The 18,773-nt window shown below is 41.8% G+C and overlaps 2 protein-coding genes across 3 annotated transcripts; one reads left to right on the top strand and one right to left on the bottom strand.

Annotated features, from left to right (window-relative positions):
- Positions 1-482: 482 nt before the first annotated feature.
- csgalnact2 (chondroitin sulfate N-acetylgalactosaminyltransferase 2) lies at positions 483-7,703 on the top strand. Its single transcript, XM_052081358.1, has 8 exons — positions 483-639; positions 2,948-3,833; positions 5,037-5,253; positions 5,394-5,495; positions 5,600-5,778; positions 5,869-5,963; positions 6,052-6,133; positions 6,209-7,703. The coding sequence occupies exons 2-8, from the start codon at positions 3,182-3,184 to the stop codon at positions 6,499-6,501; spliced, it is 1,620 nt and encodes a 539-aa protein (XP_051937318.1). The 5' UTR covers positions 483-639; positions 2,948-3,181; the 3' UTR covers positions 6,502-7,703.
- sec23ip (SEC23 interacting protein) lies at positions 7,518-18,723 on the bottom strand. 2 transcript variants are annotated; one of them, XR_007965057.1, is made up of 18 exons: positions 18,509-18,723; positions 17,552-18,069; positions 17,233-17,446; positions 16,927-17,120; positions 15,345-15,434; positions 14,933-15,053; positions 14,311-14,400; positions 13,236-13,377; positions 12,922-13,130; positions 12,265-12,353; positions 12,006-12,161; positions 10,940-11,035; positions 10,713-10,853; positions 10,475-10,630; positions 9,834-9,936; positions 9,517-9,709; positions 9,261-9,420; positions 7,518-8,400 (listed from the first exon to the last, which is right to left on the bottom strand). XR_007965057.1 is itself a non-coding variant. In XM_052081356.1 (18 exons), the coding sequence occupies exons 1-18, from the start codon at positions 18,639-18,641 to the stop codon at positions 8,313-8,315; spliced, it is 2,892 nt and encodes a 963-aa protein (XP_051937316.1). In that variant the 5' UTR covers positions 18,642-18,721; the 3' UTR covers positions 7,518-8,312. The 2 variants fall into 2 exon arrangements, 1 of the variants encoding a protein (XP_051937316.1); XM_052081356.1 differs by having other exon boundaries at positions 9,261-9,429; positions 9,527-9,709; positions 18,509-18,721.
- Positions 18,724-18,773: the final 50 nt, after the last annotated feature.

Raw genomic sequence — 18,773 nt, 5'->3', positions numbered from 1 at the left:
GACATGATTAGTAATTCCACGTGATGTAATTCAAAACATACGGAAGTGTAAAGTCATTAAAGTCAGAATTCTCACTTTTAAGTGGCAAGATTCTGAGATTAAAGTCAGAATCTTGCCAACTTTTTTTTCTTCATTGGCCCTAATCCTCTTCCGTGAAAAAAACATTCTGTTTCCGAATGTGAAATAAATAAATAAGACGAATCCATTCAAATTCAAAGGTTTGGTGAAGGCTTAATCGGAATCATAAATGCTGTCTAAAATGGAAGTGAAACAATATCAACCCAGTCAGTACTGCACTGGGATTGAATTTAACCTGGTCAATATGCGTTGTTGGAAATGTTGCATGTCCGTTTCCGCTAGAAGCCACAAACAATTGTTGTAAATAATACACGGACATCGTGCGTTTTGTGTTGATATTTTTAAGTACAGTACTAAATTATATTTTGTTATTATCACTAGCGTCAACGTGTAGTGTGACGTTTATGAGTTCTATTGGCTCGTGCGGACCGGAAGTGGATGGAAAGCCACTCTTTTCTTTTTGCTCCGTGGCATTTTGCAACACAGACTCCCCCTCGCTCTGGGCTTCCCTCCTATCCTCCAGCTTCAAGAACAAACGGCACGGGACACACACAAGATGACGTGAGTATCTGGTTTTGCACGACAGACTTGCTTTGCGGGACGCTTTATTGACAGACAAATAACTGGAAACCGTAGAGATAACCCAACGTCGCTAAGCCAACAGCACAACCTAGGAGACTTCCGGTTTGGACAGTTCAGAATAATTGTTGTATGATTGTTGGTTCACTTCGGCTTTTATGAAACAGAATATAAACGCCGTTAGTCCGAAGCCACGCTCCCTCACAGGCATTTCATATATTAGTGATGCACGATATGAGAAATTTCGCCCGACACCACTAATTACCTGGTTTGTATGGCCGATAGTGTATGTTATGTACAGTTGATAAATCAACTTACTAAAGTCCATCCATCATCCACTTTCTGTCGTGCTTGCTCTCATGAGAGTTCGAGCCAGGTTGCACCCGGGACTGTTCACGGCTATGGATAATTAAAAGTCTACAATGAACATGTATGTTTTTGGAATGTGTGTGGAGCTCAAAGAAAAGCCATACAAGTCTTAAACGTGTTTTGTCATCTCTATTTCTCTATGTCTGAATCCAGTATGGTTTTTGTGATTTTTTTTTCAAGATGTCGTTTTGTGGCAGCCAGTCTGTTTCACACTTCTGAGGTTCGGGGTTCCTTCCTGTATGTAATTTGCATGCCCATACGGTGTTTGTGCGATTGTATTTCTGCCTGCTTGCTCCAACATTCCAAAAAAACATGCATGTTGCGCAATTGAAGACTCTAAATCGTCCATTGGTATGATTGTGATTGGTCATGGTGGTTTGTCTGTCTACGTGTGTGCCCTGCAATTGGCTGGCGATCAGTCCACACTGGGTGCACCCTGCTGCCTCACCATCCAAAACTTGCTGCCTCTCCACCCACAGAGTTCACATGAAAGAAACCCTGTTGATTTACCACATGTCAAAATACCACTTCCTATTTCTTTTCTCTTGATTACTTTTTTTTTTACAATCAAATAAAAAAACTGTCATGTTGACGGACATTCAAGATAATTGTGTTCTCAGCTGTACATAAGAATTACATTGGTAGACTTTGCTTGCGTCCTCCTGCTTTTCATTGTAGGCATGCGACTGATTTACTCCAGAAAGGCCAGGTCATGACCAAAGCTGCCAGGTTAGAAGAATTGCACCACTCTGCTGCGAGCTTGATTTGATGACCTTCAAGCCTAACCTTTACACAATTTTACATGAAGAGAAAAGCTGAGTAGAGAACCTCTTAAAAAGTTGCACTTTCCATGTATTTTTGACTCTCACGTTAGGGAGAAATAGAAGGCACAGCTCTCATGATGATGCAGTTCCACTGCAAACTGCAACTGCTCTGACTGTTTCAATCAAAGCTGAATATTATCTTTGTGAAGATACAATATTTGATGCAAGTCTTTAATTGTATATCATGCTATTGTATCCCCTTGTATCATCTCCTGAATTTGACAACATTAGTGTTTCTGTGTGAGTGTTGTGCATTTATTTTTTTAACACCGTGTTTAACAGGAAGTAGCTTGCTTCAAATTTGTTGAATTGTTGTTAGGCAGTCGTAGCAGGACAGGAGTCTGTTTGAGAGGTGTGTGTGTGTGTGTGTGTGTGTGCGCGCGCGCGCGCGCGCGTTTTTCTTGCAATTTTGGAGCCTTGTGGTGCTGTTTGACTGTGGTGTTATGTAACTGGCGTCAGCCTGGTAGTGTCTGACTTAGTAGGTGACATAAATCATCCCGTTTTAAACATATTCCATACAAACAGAACATTACATTCATTGTATGTTTATTGTGTTTATTCTCTTCAGCTTTGTTAATAACCCTGGTCAATAGAACATTTTAATTAGAGATGACTCTATTAAGGTATCCTTTATTTGTCCCACACTGGGGAAATTTACAGTCTATGTAAATTACTATGTCCCTGAAAGTAATTTTTACGCTGGTTTGAAAAATGTCTACTTTTTTTTTTTCCAGCACATGAAGGCTTTTGAAATATTGTTTTCAAGTTTGCCCTATAAAAACCTTGTGCAGTACACATTTGACCATGTGTTGTAATTTATTGCTGTGAAGATTTAAAAACAATCCATCTCTTGCTGTAACTGTCGCTTAATTCATGAATATTAAGGAACATTTTACTATATTCCATAATTAAATTATTCTTATGATGAAACCTGATGTGACAGAGCAAAAACAAGGGCAGATTGAGAATCAGTGTAAAAACGCATCTAGAAAAGTTTGCTCTCATCTCCAAGTAAACATTTGTTGGCTAGTGTAGTTTGCCATTGATGGTTAAGCACATTGTGGTCTTCATGTGTTTTTTTCTTTTCTCCTCCATAGGTGACGATCGATGGATTTACATGGGAATATTTTACCAAAGGTTTCAAGCGACTTCCGAGTGGAATCTCCAGAATTAGTTTGCCACACATTGTTCTTGAAATGTCTTTCAAGAAAAAATCTAAAATGTTACCTGTGCAAAGTGTATTCCGAATTATGTCCAAAATAATGTCAATGAGAGCGTGAGAGAGGAAACGGAATGCCGACTTGTCCAGCTGGAACTTGTATGAGAGCGTGATGCCCAGACGGGGGTTGCTGCTCCACGGCCGGGTCCGCTGGCTCTTCCTGGGCCTCTTCCTGCTGCTGGTACTGCTGTTTTTCGCCTACCTGCTGGAGTGCACCCCTCAAGCCGACGTCAGCCTGGTCCTTCCTGGCATCGCGGGCGAGCCCTACGGAAAGGAGTACTACCAGGCCCTGCTGCAAGAGCAAGAGGAGCGCCACCTGAACCGCGCCGCCAGCTTGAAGCGGCAGATTGTGCAGCTCAAGCAGGAGCTGCAGGAAATGAGCGAGAAGCTGAAACTCCTGCAGGACAAGAAGGAGCTTCCCGAGGCACAGGGCTTGGCTGAGAACAAGGAGCAAGAGCCCGGAGATCTGTTGGACTACCTGCACTCTCAGATTGACAAGGCCGAGGTCAACACAGGGGCCCGCCTGCCCAGCGAGTATGCACTGGTGCCCTTTGAGAGCTTCACCTCATCCAAGGTTTACCAGCTGGAGATGGGTCTGACGCGGCACCCGGAGGAGAAACCCGTTCGCAAAGATCGGCGGGACGAACTAGTGGAGGTCATCGAGGCCGCGTTGGAAATAATCAACAACCCCGACGATGAGGACGGTGTGGAGGATGACATGGCCATGCATAGGCAAGCCTACAAAGAGGGCCACTTCATAGAAGGTATCACCGGATGTTCCTTGAAACAAGCTGACTAACGACCTGTGCATTGCCCTTACTTACTGTGCTGAGCGATACCATTGCTTTACCAAAAGAAAGCAACCAACAACACAACTGAAGGCATCACGTTACGATCTACGGTGTCTTCTGATGACATGAGCAGTATAGTGATGACTCGGGCTTCAACTAACAATTCTTTTCATAATCGGCTCATGAATTAATCCATAAAACAACAACTTTTAATTTCCATCCGTGTATTCCAAAAACAGGATATTATTTTTAATTGACAGCGCAGAAAATGCATACATGAATTCATTTTGATTGAGTTACTGGTTTGGTCTATAATATGTCAAAATCGGCAAAAATGTTGATCATTGTTTTGCCGAGCAAAACCAGATGTTTGCATAGATCAGCAATCTGCTTTCATTGAGGACAACAGAAATCGGAGAATATTTCCGGTTGAAAGGCCGTTCTTTGCAGAGGACAAAGAACATGCGCCTATGAGTATTATATTTATCTGCATGTGTGCCGATATCTGTTGCTTAAAGATATATAGATGTTTGAAAACACTGAAAGGTAAAGAAAAAAAATCGAATTCAGGCAACATTCAAGCGGATACAGATTTTCACAAAGCTGTTCAATATGGGCGCCGCCTATGATACAACACACGTTTCCCATTTTGTCTTCCCCTCTGGGTATTTTGTGGCAAGTTCAAATCTGCATTCCAATTGTCGTGTTTTTATTGAGTTTCCTCAAATGCAAGCCGCACACTCTTGTTTGAGCATATGAACACACAAAATGCCTTTTCGTTGCCTTGAATGTCATTCTTCACCTTAAAAAAAATGAACAGATAAAACTGAAAATCATGTGAAAATGTTTTGGAACACTGTACAATATCACTTCAAGACAATGTCAAAGCATTGTCATTTACATTATCACAACATTCTAATTCATTTTAACCCAAACCAATTCTTTAGTGATTGGCTGGAATAAATCGTTTATTTGTTTAGTTGAAGTAACCAAATGTGGTTCATTCCCAAGTACATATGAATCACTATGTTGGAGCCAATAAATGCTTGTTGCGCAATCACTGTTTTCAAGGAAGCTCTAAATGAGCTTCTTTGTTTTTGGACAAATGCAGGCATGCTTGTCTGTCACATCCACACACTAACCTTCATCGGCTATCATCTTGTCCTTGGTCGGCAGGCATGTACAGAACCGAGCGGGACAAAGGGTCACTTTACGAGCTCTTCTTTGCCAAAAAAGAGTCCAGCACCTTCCGCCACGTCACCCTTTTCAGGCCTTTTGGTCCACTGATGAAAGTCAGGAGCATAACTGTTGACACAACGGAAATGATGATCAACATCATTGTGCCGCTGGCGGGCAGAGCAGAAACCTTTTTACAGTTCTTACACAACTTCAGGTGAGAACATTTGATTCTTCTGACATGATCTCGCTTGTTCATTCGATACTCGCCCATCTGTTTTTTTATTTATCTATTTATTTAATTGTTGTTCTTGTAATTGGTGTTGTAGACAAATGTGTAACACTAACTGCTTTTAGGGAAGTGTGTGTACATCAGGACAAGAGAGTTCACCTCACAGTCGTTTATTTTGGCCAAGAGGGGCTCCGAGAGGTGAAGTCATCTTTGGAAACAATGTCAAGGTTTGTCCTTTTTGCTCACAACAAGCTATGGTCATTCAGCGTGTCATAAAGAGGATAAAGAATATATCCTTTTGTTTGTTTGTTTGTTTTTGTGTGTGTGTCAGAGAGGAGAGTTTCTCTAATTACACTCTGATCCCAGTGGAGGAGGATTTCTCCCGAGGGCGGGGCCTGGATATTGGCGCGCGTGCCTGGACTAAAGGCGACGTTCTGATGTTTTTCTGTGACGTCGACATCCATTTCACATTGGACTTCCTGAATACGTGTCGTCTCCACGCAGATCCACGTATGCTTATACATCTGCCATTTGAATTGAAAAGAAAAATAACATGTTGTCAGGTTTGCGATTAAACATGCTGCTTATTCTATTTTGTAGACAAGAAAGTCTTCTATCCAGTAGTGTTTAGTCTGTACAATCCTGCCATAGTTTATGGAAATTTAGAGCTGGCTCCACCTGTTGAACTTCAGCTGGTAAGACCTTTGATGGCTGAATACAGTCCAATTCTGCCATCTTTACGTAAAAAAAAGAATGTGGAGCATATATTTCTGTTTGAAACAGGTTCACAAAAAGGATGCTGGTTTCTGGAGAGATTTTGGCTTCGGTATGACGTGTCAATATCGCTCTGATTTCCTAAGTATTGGTAAGAGCAGATTTTTCATGTATTACTCGTCGGTTTCCCCACAACGTCACGCTTCATTTTCCCTCTCTCTCTTAGGGGGTTTTGATCTTGAAGTGAAAGGCTGGGGCGTTGAAGACGTCCACTTGTACAGGAAGTATCTTCGGAGTGACCTCGTGGTGGTTCGGACACCGGTGTCCACTCTCTTTCATCTATGGCACGAGAAGCAGTGCGCTGACGAACTGACTCCAGAACAGTACCGCATGTGCATCCAGTCCAAAGCCATGAACGAGGCCTCTCACTCTTACCTGGGAATGCTCGTGTTCCGGGAGGAAATCGAGGCTCACCTGCACAAGCAGGCCTTTAAGCCTCAGAACAAAGCAGAAGACTGAGCAGCTTCGCCGCGTGTCCAGTGTCACGTCAGCGAAAAGCCTGTGAGATGCTGACATTATCAATGCACAGCTGCAGACAAATGAATGTACAAAGAACAATTTTGTGGCTAGTTGAGCTACGGCAAACTGAAAAGAGCAGATGATCACATCACTGCTTACCCTGCTGCGTTTTGTACACATTTTCCAAAAAGCAAGTCGTTCGCCTTGCAGGTATTGACCATTTATTTGCTGTGAAATGGACCCGACAACCCTGCCCCCACCATATTTCTCGCTGCTGCTGAGCTACCTTTTAACTGTAACCTCGGTCAATAGATTTCAGCAGTTGGTCATGTTGACATTTCCTAAACAAAGGTGAAAATCCACTTCTTGGGTTGCAGTTGCAAAGCTAGTTATTTGTTTTTCCAAATTGGGAGAAATCAACTTTTAATATTAATTGTGGAGCCATATTGTTCAGTTAGAATTCTATTTATTAGCTTTTTGATGAAAGGGACCTTTTTTATTTTCTGTGACGGTCAGTCACTGTCTTAATAGAGAGAAGCATGTTAATGTGATTGTTGAAAGTGCAAATATCAAACGTGACCATGCAAAACAAATATCGGGTACGAAGGCACTCGAATTTTTTATTCTCCGAAATGTGTCGTTTTACACCCTGCGAGGCTTATTGGCAGTATTTATTCACACTACAGGACTCTGTTAGAACGCTACATTCTTGTAAATATTTTTTTCAAAATGTTGTCTTTTATTCATGCGAATTGATTGTTTTTGATCTCATGCCCATGTTGTGATGTTTGGACTCCTGCAGACTCTTTTACATATGTTCCAGAGGCCATGTTAACTGTTGATTTGCCCGCTGATGTTAGATGGATGAAGTCAATACAGGAGCCCAGAAAATGTTTCAAGGCATCGGGGGCGAAGTTCTGTGTGATCGTCATAAATGTTACTGCGAATCAAAGAGTTAATTTGAGTAGTATATATTGTCTTCCACTCAAGCCAAACAACTGAACACAAAGAAAATGTGCAAGGAAATAATGTATTGGGCAATTTCCCCATTGGACTCAGAAAAGGCTTTATTCAAAAACTGCTGCTAATTTGTTGCTATCTGTTGCCATTTTATCATATGACGCACATTCCTTTCCTTGTCAAGCTGTATAATTTATACTACAAAATGTTATAATAAACATGTCACCTCTTTAAATCTACAATGGCATTCACTTTTCTTAATTTAAGACAAAAACAAACCCAATTCTAATGGCGTTGGGACGTTGTGTTAAAAATAAAGGAAAAACGGCATTCAATCATTCGCAAATCATGTTCAACCTGTATTTAATGAAATACATGACAAAGTCAAGATATTTAATGTTCAAACTGAGAAACTTTATTGTTTTTAGCAAATAATCAGTAACTTTTGGGCATCATGAAGCATAAAATACGATAACGGAGACCCTGGACTGTGGAACACCTGAAGCTATGCATCAAGCAAAAGAATGAGAGAGTTCCACCTCGAAAGCTTCAACAATTACAGTTACAGTAACTCATCATTTGGTAAAAACAAAATCAGTTTGAACATTAAATATCTTGTCTTTGTAGTGTTTTAAATTAAATATAGGCCAAACATGATTTGCAAATTGTTGTATTCTGTTTTTGTTTATGTTTAAGAACAACATCTCAACTTCATTAGAATTGGGTCTGCACCATAATATGGTTGTATTACACATTTGCCTACAGAAAATCATGTAGATAGACAGCAAAAGAAATGACAAACAATCCAGGCACGAAATAATCCAAATGAAAAAGTATTTCGTGATGGGGTTTTATTGTGCTAATGTACCATGTTCTGGCTGCACCCCCATGCTTTTGTAGATCTCCTTGAGGATAAGCAGAGCTGTGTCTTCAGACTCCCTACAAAACACAAATTCAATATTCATTATCCCTTGTACACAGAAAGTCTGCGCAAATGTTTGAAATATTAAGCAACATAACTTTTTTTTTTAATTTCAAACACCCCCTTGAAATCATCTCGTCCAAGGGTGTGCAGTAGCGGTCTCATACAAATTAGTCAGTGCTCACCCAACCTCCCTCTACTCTGGGATGTGCGAATGAAAGTGCCATGGGCACCATGAGACCAAAAGAACGGACTTTTTTATTGTCCAGTCAAAGAAATACATTTCCATCCAGCAAAATAAGCAGGCTTAATGTATTATTTAATTGTATTAACTGACAGTAATGGTGTGCAAATGTTTCTTTTGTCTCTATATGTGCCATGTGACTGGAGATTAGTTCACGGTGTAGTTCGCCTTTCATCCAAAATCATCTGGGATTGGGGCCAGGGATAAGCGGTGCTGAAAATGGATGTAAGGATGGATGAATGGTCAGCTATGTGTCTGTCACAGTATATATTGTATGTGTGTTTTTTAAAGTTATTTAGTGTTAGTAATGCCCCTACATCATGTTCCCCCATCGGATGGAGATGTACATTTCACGTTGCATCTGATCGGTCAAAGTTAGGTCAGAGCACGCTGTACACTGCACACCATATGAAACTGATTGTATGTTTTTACAATATGCATATTACATGGGCCATTATTGTGATGAACATAGTTCTCAACATATTGTGCAGGCCTATTGTGAAGCAAATCCAGGTGCCCATTAAGAAGAAGGCAGCATGGATTGTATTTTCACCCGTGATCATGGCACTACCGTCTTTGCATGTGGTATATGCAACAGACGCACTGCCAAACCCTAGAAAAAAAATTGTGTACCAGTAGCACAGATGACTCTGTAGGGCGAACAAATACTCATTGAAACTTTCAATGGGCTTCTCCTGAAGGACAAAGTCGATCCGATTCCCTCCATTCAGCATCCCGATCCTGACCTCAGGCTCTTCTTCTTTCTGTGGTTCAGGGATCTCTGGGTTTTTTTGTTCTGAAACTAAAACGGAGCATTAACATTACAAAATGAATCAAACGTATTCAGTTGGAACATGTGAGAGAGAGAGAGAGAGAGAGAGAGAGTGAGAGAGGCTCACAATCTTGTGCTCTTTTCTCCTGTTCTTCAATCTGATCGGCCACCATAGCCAATTCTGCCTGAAGTTGCGCAGAGGAGGTGTGGGCGCGAGCAAAATCGTTGAGTGTCTGCCACGCGCTCCTCAACGAACTGATAAATCCATGCTTTAGGTCCGAGCCCATTCTGGAGAGACTCTCCTTCAGCTCTAAAACACCAAACATACATTCTTAAAGGGTTAGTGGGCCCACAACAACAGAATTTCGCTCTTAAATATTACCAACACATTTGACTTGATTGAAATGGCCACGCAAGCAAGTCTTTTTCCTTACCGAGATGAAGCCTTTTCCTTCCTTTGTGATGCGGTATCAAAACAGGCTTCAATTCCAAGTCTGGTATTATCATGGGCTCAATCCTGTAAGCCACCGGGTCCAACTGAAACAGGTAAGAGACAGTAATGAGTCAGACAGGAGGACCGATGCCATGTCTGCACGTACATGCCTGTTTTATACAAAATTCTGTCCACATCAACATTCCTTTGCAGGCAGTTGTGTGTGCGCAAAAGTGACCGGAGGCACTATGAGCAATAACTGTACGATCATTTTAGCCATGCATCAGTGACCTGAACAAAGTCGTTTCTAAAACTGAGCAAATGCTGAAATGTTTTGAGCGAGCGCATCGCTTTGGTTTCAACAACCTTTAAACATGCTGTGCAGCGAGGGGATTTTGCTCATCGTCTGAAAAAGCGAACCAAATGCAAATGACAGATGAAACGTTGCCTCTGTGTAAGCTAGCTCATCACTGTTGGCTGTCTTCAGTGTCAACTGTGTGCATCAACAGGCTACAAAAGTCACTAAGGGCAGACATCACATTTGGAAAAAAAAACAATCGATTAATGAATTAAATTGATTAATCCCCAAGCCCGTCTTCTGAATCCCTCAGGCCCCGCTACACAATGAGGAGGAATGCCTACCGGATGGTAAATGTTGAAGAATCCTTTACAAGTTGGCAGCTGATAGTCCTCTTCAATCTTCTCCAAGCCTCTGACAGTCAAGAACATGCCAATTGGAGAACCCAAGGCAAAGAAATTCACCGGACTGAAGTCTAGGTTGTGGTAGACCACCGACACCTGAGAAATAAAGCATGATGTAGGTACACTCACATTTTCAACAACCAATCAAAAAGTGCTTTAACGACATGACCGCACGCACCTGTCCAGTACCAACTTCAAAGTAGTTATAGTCGACGTGGATGGAGGAGACGCCTGCTGGCAGATTCTTGTCAGGCCCGGTCTCAGCAGCTTGTGCGGGCTCTCCCACTTGACTGACCACCTGCACCTCAGCTTCCTTCTCCTGAGCAGCCGCCAAAGTACACAAGAGCTGGTCATACAATTGTTTAAAGGGGTCAATTTTTCGGAAAACCAATTTGACAAACTTGCCTGTTTCGTGACTCTTTCTTTGACAAATTTGGCGATTTTCTTCCTGGGACCAAGGGGAATTCCCATCTCCTTCAAGTCCTCAATTGTACACATGAGCTGAAAGAAATAAACAGCAAAGACACAAATCAGCAAAGTCAAATTCACACTTATTAATCGTGACCAAAAAAAATCCCGCCCTTTGCTATGATGCTTGTCCTCATTAGGTGAGCTGGAGCCAATCCCAGCAGACTTTGGCAAGAGTCAGCATAGCGCTTGACCAGGGATCATCAAGTTGGTGCCCGCCGCCACCAGGTAGCCCACAAGGGTGTAGCCCGCCCGCAGGCCTGTTCTAAAAATGCCAACACTGGCTGAGGTTTTTAATAGAAACAAAGTTCTGCATGTGACATTATATGAGAAATCAAAAACATCATCACATAAATGAATATATATAACAACATAAATGTAATTTGAACAAAATAGTTATTTCAGAAGTGCGTATCGAATTTATAGCACTTCACGATAATCAGTACCCAAGAAGTAGCTCTCAGTTTCAAAAGGCTGCTGACCCCTGAACTAAACAAACAGGTTTTCACACTGAGAGCTAAGGACAATTTAGTCTTCAATATGCATGTTTTTGAAATGGGAGAGGAAGCAGTAGTACGCAGAAAAAGTCCTTGCAAGCACAGGGAGAACATGCAAACTCTACACTGGTCCGCAGCTGAGCTTCAAAACCCAAACCGCAGCACTGAGGTAGATGTGCTCATCAATCGTCTCGCAATGCTGCATCATGAAACCAACAACATCAATTAGAATGCAATACTATTGTAGTTCATGGATCCAATGTGATTTGCTTTTGCATTCCAATACCCACAGAGATAAAAGCTGAATTAGAGCAGCTGCTGCACATTTTAATGGGAAGGCGACAATTAGCCCGATCGAGCTTTTGCCTAAGATGCCACAGAAATACCTTTTGGGGCACTGTTGTAAACACAAAAATAAAAAAGGCCTATTCTATTTGAAGCGGGATCACGTCAGTAAACCGCGGTTTGCTCAGGACCTTCTCATTAGGCATTTAATTTTCACTTACAAAAGATTCAATGTCAATCTTTTCCTCGTCAAAGGTGCTCTTGTACTCGGACAGTCCAAGATGCTCCAGCACAGCGGAAAGGTCCTCTGGTTCCTCCTCTTTGGGCTCCTCCTCGGCAGCTGGAGGGATGACGGCGGGTGCAACCGGAGCTGCCACCTGGATTTCAGAGGCAAACTTTTGAAGTGCTTTGAAGCATATTTGGCTATGATTATTTATGGCTTGCCAACCTCGATGGGTACAGAATTAAAATGGCATTCACCTGTTGCACTCCTCCATTGATGGCTGGCACCGCAGGAGAGGTCATGTCAGTCTTTTGATTTGACAGCAGGTCAAAGAGTATAAGGGACCCTGCAAGGACAGTATCGATCATAATGACACAAAGCCTCTGCTCAAAGGATCATTCTGTTAACTCTACGAACACAGACCAGCCACAACATTATGACCACTTGAAAATATAATGAGCTGTAATACTGAACTTTTTGAGAAATGAATACATCTTCGAACTTGTCATCATTATTGTCATTTTAGGCCAGATAACTGATACAGCCCTTGTAATGGATATCACAATATTGTGCAAGGGGGCATAAAGTTGAGGCTGGATCGTGTCCATCCATCCATTTTCTATAACACATGTCCTCATTAGGGTTGCGGGTAATGTGGCGCCAATCCCTGTTGACTTTGGGCAAGCCAGACAATCGCAAAGGACATACTGTTTACACCGATGAACTCACATTCAAATGTTCGATAATTTTAGAGTCTTAAATGGAACAGGCATGTTTTTGGAAGGCACACATGCACAAGGGGAAACATGCCATCCCCACACAGAAATGCCTCAGAATTGCATTCTACATATTCTCCAAAAAGGTTGAGCACATTAGTTTTTGTTTTTTGTTTTTTTCCAAAAGTAGTGCATTACCCAAGCTGTGCCCGGCAACGGATATTGCTCCTTTGTAATCAGGGTTTCTCTTCATGAACAGGGCATGAAGTCGGTTGATCTCTGAGGAAACTGTGTCCATGATGGTTTGGCAGTATGTAGGACTGTTGTAGAATAGCACATCTAACAAGGTCTCATTTGTAAAGTGACGTAATCGTCCTGTGCTGGGCAAAGTGATTTTCTTTATTCTCCTGCAAAGAGAAATGAGAAGGTTGTAGAGGAAAATTACAAACCTGCACTTTTACTTTTCCAAGCTTAGATGTATTGTATAGCACAGCATGTCAAGGTCTCCTCACCTGTCCACCCCTGTGGCATCGCCATGGAGGGCCGTGTGCCAATGGACAGGCAGGAACTCCACCCGACTGATGGTGTGATCGTCCAAGGGTTTCTTAAAGTGACTCTGCAGCAGTTTCAGAGACACGCTGCGGTAGTCGTCCACTGAGAACACAGTGATTTGTATTTATCATACAGTATCAAGAACAAGAAAAGTCAGCCTTTTATAATTTGTCAGTGAATACAAGAACAATGTTCCCAATTTTGAGGAGTGCGAAAAAAAATTAATTTGGCTACAGGTGTCAAAAGTAATCGATTAATCAACAATCGATTGAGCGTTTAGCGCAAATAATTTACTGAAAATAGTCAAAATCCTGTCATTTCAGCCTATGAACAGTCAATATGATCTGGTTTCTGGAGTCCTACATGAAAGCACACTGGTGATCCATTGTGCTAAATCTGACGTAGTCTCAAAAGTGTACATGAAACTCGTAGCCCTTCACGTTAATCAGTACCCAAGAAGTAATTGTGTGAAAAACAGTGAGTACAACCTTGCTCCCTCTTGTGTGATATTGTTGTTTATCTTATTTTGTTAAATCATTAAACAATACCAAATAAACAACAATCATCCGTTACCAAACAGTAATAAATAAATAATGTAGGACATTTTAATGCAAATTACATTTAGTTACAATTATGTTTCATCAATGGAACAATCAAATGGAATATAATCAACTCTTAAAATATACGATGTGATGTCAGTACGTACTAAATTAACATTTGTATGCACTCATTTTTACAACATGAATGAATTTGTTGCATGACACGTTTTGGCGCACACGTTGATAAATTGCCTGCATTTGTGAGGGTATCGTAGAATGTCGTATTGGCATGGAACAAAAATATTCTGAAAGGAAACACAATGTCTTCTAACTAAACTGTTACAGTGTGCCGTACTCCCTGTTCGAGCACTGTTTGCACAAATAAGCCATTAAATAATATCTGTAGATGCACTACGGTTTTTATTGCAACAGCAATTTTGGGGGGGGATGTGATGTAAACCACCAAGATGCTGCACAAATACTGGCATCAACTCACCACACTCAACAATGCTTCGAAACCTCAGGTCACATACGGGACCAATTCCATGAACCATGAACACAAGATGGTCCACTTTGGGGAGCTCACCTGTGAAAGGTAGAGAGAATTGATTTTCTCTGTCACGGCATTTATCAATCATTTGGTCATGGTGCATTAAAAGGTATTTCACAGTACTATTGTCTGTTTATATTGAGAGAGCTGGTCCTTTACCTAGCATGCGTTAAAAAGCAGTTTTAAATAATTGTCTTTCTTCCTGTGCCAAGATTAAGGAACTACAATTCCCTTCCATATAAAAAAAGCTAAACGTTACAATTTAGTTTTATATTCATTGCCACACGTACACTGATATCTTCATAAATGCACATTATTTTATGCGTCTTGGATTTTGGTTCTACCCCATGAGCTTTTTCATTCACCTAACAGGCATGCTTTTGAAACGTGTGACGACGCGGAACTACTCAGAAAAAAAACCCAAAAAAACATGCAAGCACGAGAGAGCATGTGAACTCCACACAGGAAGGCTTGAGCTGAGATTTGAGCCCAGAATCTCTCGACCATGAGCCATATCTGTTTACGTGTGGACAAAGGCTAAGTCAGCTGTGTAGAGGATTTTGTCTACCGTCGGGGACTTGATCATGGTCATCATCAACCCCTCTCTTCACCACTCTGGGCCTGGTCTGTGCATCCTGATTGGTTCCCCACTCATCAGGCATAGAAGTGGGCTGGAACTGCACTATCACCTACAGAAACGTAGACACCAAAGTTTTGGCACTCGTCAAATCACGGCTATCACTTCAACCTATTCTCATAGTTCACACAACTTTTCCAAGGTCCGGCACGTTTCAGCTTCCATCTTTATTGTAAATATGTATACAAATAAATACAAAAGAAAGTTTGTGCACTATAACACACCAAGGTGTGACTGTGCTATCAAGCAAAAACATAATAATAATAATAAATCCTGTGTTTAAAGCACTTTTCTAATTTTGAAAAAAACGTTTAAGTGCCGATGAGACTTTTAGTAGGTTTACCTTTGGATTGTGCATGACAATGGTTTCTCCAGAAGGGAACTCCAGTCTACGGTGCCATTGGTTGGTAGAGACAGCTTTCTTATATTCTGCCTGAGGAAATAAAAATCGGAATGAAATTTACATCATTCAGTGATGAACATAAATGAGCACACTCAGGACCTGGGGGGACCATGCCCCCCCCCCACCCCAAACTTGAGGCACAGATCTCTAAAAACTAACAAAGTTTTTTTTCTTTTAAATCATTGTATCTATTTTGGGTAAAGACATAGTGCTGTGGCGTTCTTTACCACTCAGACATTAGAAATATGAAGAAACAATGGTGTTTGATTGTTGGGAATGTAATCTACATCAACCTGTCCTTGATTGCAATGCGAAAACCAGCCAATCGCAGACCTCATTTCATGTTGGGCATGGCACAACAACTGGAGACAGCCAATGACAAACATTTAAGGGAAGGAGTCATGACTGAGATGTTCACAGGTCATTTATATACAAGGCGGAAGTTAAAGGATTGCAGAACACATTCGACAGACGTAAAGACAAAAAAAAGAAAAAATAATAATCCTTTGGTTTTTGGAGGTGTTTTGGAGAAAAGAGAAACCTGAGTGCGGTGTTGTGCAGATTGTTCCGATTTAGCAAAAACTGCAACGAAGCAAGCGAGTATAACAATGTTATGATCCACCCCATGAAACAAACATATCACATTTTTACAGTATTGAACAACGTTATAAATTGTGAGAGGTCTTTTCCAAAGCCAGAAATAATTATTTAGCGAATGTTTCTATCAAAGAATGCGTAGAACAATGCACTCTTGCACTCGAGACACGCACACATGCATGCACGCAGTTGTTGTAGGGTAACAGTAATTGAGTTCGCTGAAAGAATGAAGTCTGACGACAGGGTCTATTCCCCCAGGTTATATCCATATGTAAAAAACACAACAATTTTCAGAATTTCGATCTTAATTAATTCCATTCATTCATTCATTTTCCGAACCGCTTTATCCTCACTAGGGTCACGGGGGGTGCTGCAGCCTATCCCAGCTGTCTCCGGGCAGTAGGCGGGGACACCCCGAATTGGTCGCAGGCCAATCGCAGGGCACACACAGATGAACAACCATGCGCGCCCACACTCACACCTAGGGACAATTTAGAGTGACCAATCAGCCTGCCATGTATGTTTTTGGAATGTGGGAGGAAACCGGAGTACCCGGAGAAAACCCACACAGGTACGGGGAGAACATGCAAACTCCACACAGGGAGGCCGGAGCTGGAATTGAACCCGGTACCTCTGCACTGTGAAGTCGACGTGCTAACCACTGGACTACCGGCCCGCCTTAATGAATTCCAGTGAATTGTATATTTGTTTCATCTCAAATGTAGCTTTTCTCTATTGGTGTTTACTCTGAACGTGTGTTGCAATCAATCAGACACATTTCAGTGAAGATTTTTTTTGTATGTGAATATTGATTCTGAAAGGAAACTAGTGGGTGCTCATTTATTTTAAGGTTGACCACTCCAAATGTGACTTACACAGTAATGATTTTTAGTTAGCTCCAGTCAAATGAAGTTGGATAACAAACCTCTAGTTTGTCGCTGAATTCCTCAGAATAAGGGATGAAGCGACTATCCGCATCTCCTTTGTAAAACCAAGTGCAGCGGCGAACCTCCGAATCCTCCTCCTCCCAGTAGACCGCTGATCGCATGCGGTCATAGAGATGCACATCAAATCGGCCACCGTCTGTACGCACGATCACATTTTCTGGGTCTGGCTGAACTAGAGAAATAAAACGGTGCACATTTTAAATCTCTGAATTCCTACTTGATTTACTAGATTACAATGAGTGACAATAAGGGATGTCAAGTAAAAATGATCATGCAGGAAGTACCAGAGTTAAAAGTCTCCTCAAGCTGGAGGGAGTCGATGATGCTGAAAGGAAGCCACACATTTTTGGATTCCACTAGCTTGCAGTAGAACCAGTGTGGCTGAAGAGGCTCATAAACATTGTAGTTGTACTGCATCATGGGGCCAGCAGGCACGACTGCACCAGCAGGATTGGCTGGAGGAAGTGGTGGTGGTGACTGCATGTGAGCGGGAGGAGGCTGAGTGGAGCAGAATACAAAATGTTTTTTTTATATGCATAATAGTTACCTCCAAGGCATTTAGGCTCACAAATTTATTCCAGCACAGTCACTGATGAAGTTTACCTTTGTGAATGTGGGTCCGGACAGTGGGAATGGTTGCGACCCTGAGGTGACAGAGTAGGGATTGTGTTGTGATGTGTGGCTTTGCGGCAGAACCTCTGGAGCTGGAATATAAGGACTGGCTTTGCTGCTGGTGGCGGTGTGTCTATAGGGATTATGACTCTGTGGTTGCATCTGTGGAGGTGGCGTGGTCATTGTACTAGGGGGAGGAGTGTGGCGCCCCATTGGGCTGTGATATACTGTACTGCTGAAAACAGGAGAAGTAGTGTTCAACTGTGAGCTGGGAGGCATCAGAGGAGCCATGTTAACACTGCTTGGAACAGACTGCGTGACAGCACACAAGGCTGCTTCTGCTGCTGCTGATGATGATGATGGGGGTGGGCATGATGGTTGGCCAATCGAAGCAAACGGGTCACTGCTGGTTACTGGGTTAGAAAAGTAGCTAAAGGTAGAAGGAGCTTGTACATTTCCAGAAGTCTGACCCAGAAAGCTGTCTTCCTCGCCAACTTCAGTAGAATCCTCTGATGGATATCATAGTGCACATTTAAAGCATGAACTGGTTTATATACGATTTGGATAAAACATGACAGTTTAAAATAACATGTAAGGCAGTATTACTAATTCACAGACCAATTATGTTCTGTTAACAAACAAAACAATTTAAGAACTAAGATATTTGGTACTCGTCAAAGGAATCTCATCTTAACATACAGTCAACATGAGAAGTCACAATGATTAACGTTAACAGAACTGTACATGTCAATGAGATTAGAATAAATTCTGGCCACATCACATGGTTGCAAATTGGGGCTAACCTGTCAGACAAATAAAACTTGACAATATTCCTTTCCTTCCAGTTTCTCAGACGTGTGGAGTAAAAAACAGTTGACGTCCCAACAGGAAGTCTGCTAACTAGTTAGCTTGCATGCTAATGTTTCGGCAATCGGTATTTCTTCTTACCTCCCGACAGCACCGCCGGACCAGAAGCCTGACTCACTGGCATAAAGGGCAAATTGAAGTTAAACTCAGGAGCCCCACTAAATAACAAATTTGCACCGGGGTTAGGAACATTATTGTTTTTTCTATCTGCCATTTTTCTCTAAATTACACGTAGCCACTACCGGAGTAGGCAGGCAGTTTGGGCATGATGCGTTCAAATCTCCTGGGAAGAAAGAGAATCAACGTTTACCAAATAAGAATAAGAATAATACAAATGTTGAGATTG

This window comes from Hippocampus zosterae, chromosome 11 (assembly GCF_025434085.1).
Source record: "Hippocampus zosterae strain Florida chromosome 11, ASM2543408v3, whole genome shotgun sequence".
NCBI classification, from domain to species: Eukaryota; Metazoa; Chordata; class Actinopteri; order Syngnathiformes; family Syngnathidae; genus Hippocampus; species Hippocampus zosterae.
The sequence above is the reverse complement of the archived record's forward strand: the minus strand, read 5'-3'. Positions and strand labels throughout refer to the sequence as shown.

Excerpts from the sequence above, each read along its gene's own strand:
- csgalnact2 (XM_052081358.1), top strand. The coding sequence starts at position 3,182 with ATGCCCAGACGGGGGTTGCTGCTCCACGGCCGGGTCCGCTGGCTCTTC. Across the intron at positions 5,496-5,599 it reads TCTTTGGAAACAATGTCAAG|AGAGGAGAGTTTCTCTAATT; the intron begins GTTTGTCCTTTT and ends TGTGTGTGTCAG. Across the intron at positions 5,964-6,051 it reads CACCTGTTGAACTTCAGCTG|GTTCACAAAAAGGATGCTGG; the intron begins GTAAGACCTTTG and ends TGTTTGAAACAG.
- sec23ip (XM_052081356.1), bottom strand. The coding sequence starts at position 18,641 with ATGGCAGATAGAAAAAACAATAATGTTCCTAACCCCGGTGCAAATTTG. Across the intron at positions 18,070-18,508 it reads TCCGGCGGTGCTGTCGGGAG|AGGATTCTACTGAAGTTGGC; the intron begins GTAAGAAGAAAT and ends GATATCCATCAG. Across the intron at positions 8,401-9,260 it reads CAGAGTCATCTGTGCTACTG|GGAGTCTGAAGACACAGCTC; the intron begins GTACACAATTTT and ends TGTGTTTTGTAG.